General features: G+C 32.3%; 1 protein-coding gene across 2 annotated transcripts; it reads left to right on the forward strand.

Annotated features, from left to right (window-relative positions):
• The first annotated feature begins 5,337 nt into the window (after positions 1–5,337).
• LOC122533869 (serine protease snake-like) lies at positions 5,338–9,288 on the forward strand. Of its 2 annotated transcripts, XM_043663983.1 has the most exons (7): positions 5,338–5,501; positions 6,337–6,527; positions 6,561–6,630; positions 6,722–6,998; positions 7,844–8,109; positions 8,363–8,517; positions 9,082–9,288. In XM_043663983.1, exons 1-7 carry the CDS (start codon positions 5,420–5,422, stop codon positions 9,250–9,252), a joined length of 1,212 nt encoding a protein of 403 aa, XP_043519918.1. In that variant the 5' UTR covers positions 5,338–5,419; the 3' UTR covers positions 9,253–9,288. The 2 variants fall into 2 exon arrangements, with proteins under 2 accessions (XP_043519918.1, XP_043519917.1); XM_043663982.1 differs by having other exon boundaries at positions 6,337–6,630.
• The last annotated feature ends 67 nt before the right edge of the window (positions 9,289–9,355 follow it).

A 9,355-nucleotide genomic window follows, 5' to 3' on the forward strand; every position in this document is an offset into this window, starting at 1 on the left:
AAATCCTTCCGGCAGACTGGCGACTATCGACGTTTAGAGCACTCTTTACCTGCACCTCGGCTTGCACGCAATGGTGTCATCTTTCACTCGTTTTTTTTTTTTTCTCTTTAATGGCTATCGAGATCAACTTTCTCCTTCCGCAGATTTGGATGGCTTCTTCGTTCTTACGACGATACCGTCCGGTGGTGGAACGCCAAATCAACGTTTTTTTTTTATTAGACGTAACTCGGATTAGATTTTTAACAATGATTACTGTTGCTCTTTGTTGAACACGTTTCTTTTTTTTTCTACTGTCTGTGCCATCACTTTCACAACGTCGTTGTAACGTAACGTCATTTTGTTTTGTCATTTCATGTATCTGGAGTCGTGGACTCTTCAAGTTTTGCTGCTTGCCTTTCGCTGTTGAATTGTCTTTGTGAGATTTTTTTAGATGTACATGCATCTTTTGTGCTTGTTAATTCCTGCTAGAGTCTCGAATCTTTGTGAAACTTTTGCAAACGAGATTGCAATATTATTCTTGGAGAGTCGACGACTCCGTCGTGAATTGTTCCTCTTTTTTCTTTAATAACAGATAGAATACTTGCATTAGATACACAGTTGATAATCCGTACGAGGACAACCAGAGACGATGACTATTATGGATCTTCTGTGTTCATAATGTAGAAAAGAAACTAAGGGATAAAAAGGTGTTATTGCAAAAGTGTATGTTCGCAGATCTACTTGTGCCCAAAGTGTTCATTGACAAAATAATTCCTTTTTGTACTTAACTATCTAATCGGTCATAAATCGTCTTATTTAATACGTTTCTTTCTCCTTCTTCTTTTTCTTTAATTTTCTGTAAACAGAAATCTTCGACAAACGAGCTGCCAGCAAATAGAAAGACAAGAACACCTGTTTTCTATTTTGTAATAAGAAACGTCTCTTCACAGTTCTTGACAATTTGTGTCTTGCATATATGTAAACGAGATTCGTCTCTTTTGTTTATTCATTAATCTATAATTATTCATTAATTTTGTTCAATTTCAGTAATGCAAAAGGAAAACTATAGCGCAGTCTATGTACTTGTACGTATATTATTGTTTCTCACTGTAGCCCCCATCTATCATTGTGATTTATCGCCTCAATAATTAGCCCCCTCCCCTAACTTTCTTCTTCGTACTATATCTCGCACTTGATTCATTCCAGATATTGTACACGTTTCTCAATTAATAAAAATTAAGTTACGGAAGAATATTTCGAACGACTGAATATAGGAGAATTGAAGAAAGCGAATTTTTTTTCACAGATATACACATATATACACAAATATATATATAAATAAATTTCTATATAATAAATATATAAATTTATATATATATATAAATAATTAGATATATATATAAATAATTAGATATATATATATAAATAATTAGATATTAAGTTTTATGCAGATTATATTAAGTGGGATTAAACTAAGTAGACTATATTTGCCAATACTCTTCATAAAGTGCGTAAATTAGAGTTTCTCGCGTTTTCTGTATATATATTTATTGAACGATCGCCATATTACATACATACAAACATACATGTGTATATAAATAGCAACGCAGAGATAAAGCACTGCAAGTTCGATGAACCGGGGTAATGCATCGTGTTTAATTCACGTTTCATCCGGCAGAGTTCGGAAGAATGTCGCTGGGATGTGTCTGTTACGTTGGAACCAGTTTCTTTATATTATATTTCGTGAAAATTTGTTATTTTTCATAGTGGCATTCGAACAGTGTTATACACCATAAACTCGTAATAATTTTTTAACGGAGCACTTCGATACAAACGGGTTCGGTTCCAGTGTTTTTGTGCCTCTTCGAGTGCCTTTGTGAAATAATTTGAAAAAACTGTCATTCAATTACGCAAATAAGCTTTTATTACTATATATGTTTCCAAGCGTGGTAAAAACTTAATATTGCGTAAAGAAAACTCTGTTTTCAACACTTTGATGCATTCGACGTGCTTGATGCATCAATTGTGAAAATGTATACGTATAAAGCAGGGTTGTTTTAGCGAGAATAGATTATAGTGTAACCTTAGTTTGTGTCAAGTGTCGCAAACACGGTTATTCGTTTTTTGAGGGGCCGTTTACAGAACTGTTTGTACGTAGGATTGCCTGTTATATATATGTATGTACATCGTAAAGAAAATGATTAAGGTACGCATGCATGTGAAATATAATACATACGCTGTTTTATATATAGAAAAATGTACAATTTCCTCTTGAGAGCCGTAAGACTGATAACTTAACGCGAGTACGTAGGGAACTGTATTGTATCGTACACAGATTTGAGCTTCGATGAAACTTACCTTGAAGATATGCGACGTGCAAACATATATACATATTTGTTTCGTTTCTTATGGGGAGGACGAGTTAACCGATTGAAGAAGAAGGAAGGTACATTCGTCGAAGCTCCTCTCCCTGTTGTAGTAGATTTAGCGTTAAGTTCCTTCATGAAAATTGGTTTAGGCTTTGCAAGATCATGTAACGTTATCTTTCTGCATAGGAAATTTTCTGTAGGAAATGTAGCGTGCGTATAATGTATCGGTATATATATATATATATACATGATTATTCTTAAATGAATAATCATACTTATACTTTGTTCCTTTTTCGTTTAGGTAGGATATTACCTCTACTCTTTTATCTTATTTAATTTTATCAATTTTAACATTCGTAACTGCAGAGTAAATCCTTATCGCATATTATTATTCCTATGATTGTCGATCACTGATCAGTGTTTTTGTAAGATGATTCATACGACGACTATAAATTGCGATTAAATCTTTTATTGTGTATAGCCTAAGATGCTTTATGTGTACGTAATGTTATCAGGTACTGAGTTGTAAATATGTTGAATATACATATATCTATACATATATATACATATACGTTTAGAAATAAAATAGTAATTTTAATAGTCGCTGCGTACCATGGAATTTATTATTTTAACTTATGTATGTTTCATTTGAAAGAGAAGTGTAATTAATGTCTCTCCCGAGATGGAAGGTACTATATATAAGTTAAATTGTAGATAGGCTTTAGAAATTGATTTTCACTGATTCGTATTGGATTGAAATACAACATGAAATTTATTGTTGCCTCTTTCTTGTTGTTCTTCGAACCTGATGCTTACTTACGTAAATACAAATTTTTATTCAAACAGGTTTAAAACGTAAATTTTTCTATGTAAATTACTGCAAGTCATTCAGTTGATCATTGTGAATCATTGTGAACGGATATTATAACGTCAATATTCTTGTTTGAATTAAATTTTTTATTAAAAATACAATTTCTGGTAAAATTGCAAGTTACTTGTGTGTGACAATAAGATCAGATAGAGACGAAAATTTTTATGAAATCTAAAATGTAAATCTTTTAACTTACTGACTCCGTCTGATACGGTGGTGAACTTTATCACTTGTACTAATGAATGCACGAAATTTCCATACAATAAGATTTAAATTCAAGATCGAAACTCGCGGAAGAATATTATCAATTTTTAGAATTCGTCTTTCGCGGTAAATAAATGCAGTAAACATTGTTTTGAAATTTAATCTTCAAATTATAAATGTAATATTTAATCTTCAATATTACAAATGTACATAGTTAATAATTACTGCTGTTAAAATTCATTGATTGCCATTTTTTTCAAATTAATAATATTAAATAAATGAGGAAGAGAGATTATTAATTTATAATAATTTGTCACTCGAATTAAATAAGTATTTGAAATGTCATTAATATATTACGAGTTTTAATCGCAATAGTATCATCAATTCTACTTATTTATGCATGCAGGAAAAGCGAATCCAGATTGAAAGTTCTTTTGCCCTTTGACCTATTAACTGCGCTGTTTCTTAGAAACGTATAAAAAAAGAGATTGTTTCTCAAACTTTTATACTTCTATATTAATAATTATTCTTTATTTTTTCTATACAATACAATCATTCTTGAGTATTTTTCATAATCAATATTATATTGTATAAATATTATATAAATATAATATTGTAATTATTATTTCTTATAGTCATCATAGTTATTTGTAATAGAGTATTGTGAAATTGGTCAAATTGGTTTTCGAAGGCTGCAGGCCTTCTCTAAATAATTATAAAACCTTGACAAACTCCTTATGTTCAGATCTTCAAGTTTTCGAAAGTTTTAAGGAAAGTCTTCTAAAGACTGACAGGAAAAAGTCAGATATTTAATCATTAATGTTCAAATAATAAATGAGCTAGTAAATAAGTAAAAAAACGGAGAATTTTTTATAAGAAGATAGCGAGTATTGCTTCTAATTAACCCTTTGGGTTAATGCTGGACGTTTGTTGTTAAAGGAGCAATACATATGTTAAGTATATATATAATTATTATTAGCTCTTTAAGCATATATCATTAAACACATTAATAATGTATCTTTTGATTTATTTATTAGCAGAACAAACTAATTATTTCATTATTGATTATAAGATAATCTTTTCTGCGTAATACTCTAGTACGGATTCAACATTCATAGAATTAATTGATTAATGTGCATATTTTAAAAGAAATTCACACAGTGTCACTATAGATCGATAAGGTGAAGGACTTACCTTGATGCTAGTGACTTGTGACACTAAAAATGGTTGAGAAAGGAATGATTGTTGGAATTATAATCGCATGTTAGTATACGAAGACTGATATTTTTAACTATATCCATTATAACTTACAAAACAAGGAAAACTTTCTCCAAAGTGATAGTAAATATAGAAGAACTGCATTCGAGAAATGATTGAACTTTTTAATCATTCTGTCAACACGATATAAATAAATCGTTATCGCATGATGAACCAATAAAACAATTTGCATAGACGATAGTCAATACTTATTTACAATTCTTACAATTAGCATTAAATACATTTCTACTATATTCTTTATATTACAACTGCGTGAGGTATATAAAATTTGGCAACAAAAGTTTTGTAAAACTAATGTTTACTTGCTTTAACTCATGGGTCCCAAATGATTATTAATTTCAAGCTTGGCAAGAGTTGGATCCGCTACTGAATGAGATATGTCTGTATTTTTTAAATAATTATTTAATTCTGACATAGTTTTAACAAGGAGAACCATACAAGAAATTCACCAAAATATCACCTAAAGGTATTTAAAAAATTATCGGTCAACTATTTTTAGAATGAAAAGAATCGAATGCGGAAAACTCAATTTTATGTGTACAACTAGTTTGTCGTCTTTCCAGTTGTTATCGTTAGCTCGTCCTACTACTAGCTTTGACAACAGAAACATGGAGGGGCATATAAAAGTGACGTACGAGGGAGCAGACGTACTAGTCATCGATTGTAAGCAAGTGCATTCATTCGAAGATTGAGGAATAAAATAGGATTGCGTGGAAAGATGACATTATCAGCAGCCAGATTTACAATATTGTTCTCGTTGCTTTCCTGCTGTCCGATATTCATTGACGCGCAGTATGAAGGTAAACTGAAGCTTCATTTAGAAAAATTAATACTGAAAATTAATACTCTCTCAAAGATGCAAGATTCAATAATAAAATTTTGAAAGTAAAAACTTCATACAGAGTTAAAACTTTCATGAAAGCAGTGTTTGTAATATATAAAGTTCTTGAGATTTTATTATGGTCAAATTTTTGCAAAAAGATTAGTTAGATATTGAATAGCGATTTTAAACATATAATTGTAGTAAAGATGGTTGTGTTGTTGTATTATTGTTTATTGATGTAATGAATATTTGATTATACGTAAAAATTAATTTTTATATATATTTATGAAATATGTTAATATTTTCATATCAATCATTGTATGTTATTTACATGCATGACACTTACAATGTGGTATCTAAACACTGAACCAGTAAAAAATGTAAAAATTTTTTAAACATTTTAAAACATCAAAAATGTTTCAAAATTCATAAGCGTCAAAGCATAATGTCAAAACATTGCACCTGAGATATTAGTTGTATACTATGCTTATATAAACTATCGATATCAATTATGTATCAATATTATTACTTCAATTTGACTAATTTTGTAGACAGTTGGAGTGATTTCTCAAAATTGTTACGTGATAAAATAAAATTTTGCATTATCTGTTCTGAATGTCAGAGCTGAAAGAAAAATCTTTCAGACCACGAATGTATAAATTTGTGTTTTAAATACGATTGCAACAGGAATTTAAAAAAGAAGAGGAAATACGATACACGAATAAAGAATGAGTTTCCTCGTATTTTCCCATCGCCAGCGGATGTTTTTTTTTTTGTTTTTTCCATTTAACGGAATTCGCAATTATCCTCAGGTGATCGATGCACTATTGATGGCTCACCCGGTATCTGCGTAATCCTTGACGAAAAGAAGTGTCCGTCAGTTTATCAAGATTTGCTGGCAGGGATCATTCCATCTTCATGTGGATACAAAGGCTACGAACCGATCATATGCTGCCCAACTAACAGATTTAGTACTTCTACAACCACACGTAGACCTACAACTAGAACTACTACTACGACTACAACAACAACAACAACAACAACAACTTCTCCAAACATCGATGATCGACCATCGTTTAATCGCACAGGAGCCAAAGCAAGAGCGAGTAGGTATTCTCTAAAAATTTCTCAACTCTCTTGGAGTAAAATTTCATTTGTTTGAGTTCCGTTTTCGAAAATTCGTGTCGCATTTTTCAGAATGCGAGGAGTATGCCAAATCCGTGTTCACGCTCGTACAGGCTCCAATTCTGATAGGCTCCACTTCTGACCGGAAGCTGCTGGTGAACGTGTCTTTATGCGGGATTAAGACTCGCAAGCTGATCGTCGGTGGTACGGATGCCGATCCAAAGGAATTCCCGCAAATGGCTGCGATCGGTTATGACAGCAGGGACGGTGTCGTCTGGCAATGCGGTGGCACGTTAATCTCCGAAAGATTCGTTTTATCCGCCGCGCACTGCGCCTCCAGCATCGTATGGTAAGAACTTTGAACTCGAACTCGAACTCGAACTTTACCTCGTTTATCCGAACAACGGATGATATATAAATGCTCATTGGCTTTCTCTTCTTATTTGTAGCGACGGGTTACTCGAAACCTCGAGACCCCTCGAAATCCTTTCAGTTGAAGAATTTAGAGAACTCTCAATATGAGAAAAATATAAAATAAATGAATAATAAAGGATCGTTCGCAGTTAGAGTTGGCTAATTGGTGGCTCGCGAGTCCTTTCCCCCACTTTTCTAGCGCTACCCCCTCCACAGCATCGATCTCCCCACTACATTGAAATTTCCTCACTGCGCATGAGCCCCTACTCTCTCAATATGTTGATTTCTCCACTAACTGTAAGCAAATAGAAATGGAGGAAGAAGCGCTAGCGATCAGGAAAGGATTCGCGGGCCGCCAGTTAGCCAGCTCTGTTGTAAACGATCCTTCATTATTCATTTTTCTCATCTCGAGAGTATCGAGAATTTCGAATCACGAAGAAAGCACAGAGTTTTGTGTCACGCTGATTCACAGCGTGAATGAAGAATGTTTGATTCATTTGTATCTCAAATGTTCGGTGTGACATGCTTCGGTTTTTGTTTTCAAGGATATAAGCAAGGACGTGCGATCGATCGTCATTTTTGAAATGATAGTGCAAATTATCCAAATCTAAAGAAATTATTCATTATTATAAAGGAGAGAAAAGGATATGTTGCCTTTTCACACCATCGACAGCATGTTCTGAACAACACATACAGTGGACAAAAAGAAAAAAAGAAGTAGATTAGGTTCAGAAAGAGTTCGTAGTCTAATTAATTACCTCGGAGTGAAATTCTTTGCAGGGGCAAAGCAAATTGGGTACGATTAGGCGATTTGAATCTCAAAAGAACGGACGACGATGCGAGACCGCAAGATCTTCAAATTGTTCAACGAATAAGGCACCCTAAGTACAGCATCCGATACTCGTACCACGATATCGCGCTTTTCAAATTAGAAAAAGACGTAAAATTTAACGCCTACATAAGGCCCAGTTGCTTGCCGTATTCCTCGCCGGATGTTGATACCGATGGTAAAGCAACTGCGACCGGATGGGGAGCCGATGAATATCGTAAGTGCTATACGATGAACAAAGGATGGATCTTTCTTTACTTTTTTTTCTACTTTTACTTAAATTATCATTCTGCAAATCATTCTAAATTCTTCGTTATTTTATTACGATTATAAATATATAATAATAAATATTTATTACGATTATAAATATATAGTATATGAATGAATTCTTCGTCATATTATTATTACTATTAAAGGCTGTGGTAAAATAACATATGATTTTTAATTTCAATCTTTCGTTCGTTTTCTAGTTGGCGATCCAACGAACAATTTGTTGAAAGTAACGATTAACTTGGTATCCCACTCGACCTGCAATAGATCTTACGGATATGACAATAAGTTGCCACGTGGGATCGTAGACGAGTGGCAAATTTGCGCTGGTGAAAACGGAAAGGATACTTGTCAGGTAACGATGCAATATTGTATATTATTTATTATTATAACATAATATTGTTATAATTTATATATTATAATATTGTTTAATATTTATGCAAATTTAAATATTTGTGTGCATTCTTAAAAGAAAACATAAAATTGCAATATGATAATAATTGCAATTGGTGATTCTAGATAGTACATTGGAAATATTTATTTTCATTATATTTCTATTATGCCATATGTGTATTCATGTTAATTTCTCATAAATGCACAAACATCAACTGTCTACTTGTATGTGTTTCATTATAATTTTAATATTATTTATAAAAATATTGTCCAATATTGTTATTATGCATTGTTATTTTTAACTCTCAGACTCCCAAAATGTCAAAATGATCAATTTATAATTTCTGTCAGATATTTCACAGATGTGTCTTTAGAGATTTAAATGATTTTTCCCAACAGCTTGTGTTCATTTTCCATTAATCGATAGTTCCAATATTAATATTATTTATTAATTTAATACTTAGTAATTAAAATATAATTAATACAGTAATTTAGTTCAATAATTAAATATTTATTTTGTGCTTAGGGTGACAGTGGAGGGCCTCTCAGCATCTTCAATCCCGATTACTACTGCATGTATAACTTAATCGGTGTAACAAGCTTCGGAATAGTTTGCGGTGGGAATGTTCCCGGTGTGTATACCCGCGTGTATAATTATATTTCGTGGATAGAAAGTATAGTGTGGCCAGACTCCTGATACAAATGTACAATAAATATATTTTTGTATTGACTTGTGTCTCATTGCATTTCATTTTTACAAAATCCAGGACCAAGTAGAATAAGAACTGGATATTCATTAA

Source organism: Frieseomelitta varia, unplaced genomic scaffold (genome assembly GCF_011392965.1).
Source record: "Frieseomelitta varia isolate USP_RPSP 00005682 unplaced genomic scaffold, Fvar_1.2 scaffold_558, whole genome shotgun sequence".
NCBI classification, from domain to species: Eukaryota; Metazoa; Arthropoda; class Insecta; order Hymenoptera; family Apidae; genus Frieseomelitta; species Frieseomelitta varia.

Coding starts and splice junctions, on each gene's coding strand:
- LOC122533869 (XM_043663982.1), top strand. CDS start 5,420: ATGACATTATCAGCAGCCAGATTTACAATATTGTTCTCGTTGCTTTCC. Junction 5,502..6,336: donor CATTGACGCGCAGTATGAAG/GTAAACTGAAGC, acceptor AATTATCCTCAG/GTGATCGATGCACTATTGAT. Junction 6,999..7,843: donor TGCGCCTCCAGCATCGTATG/GTAAGAACTTTG, acceptor AATTCTTTGCAG/GGGCAAAGCAAATTGGGTAC.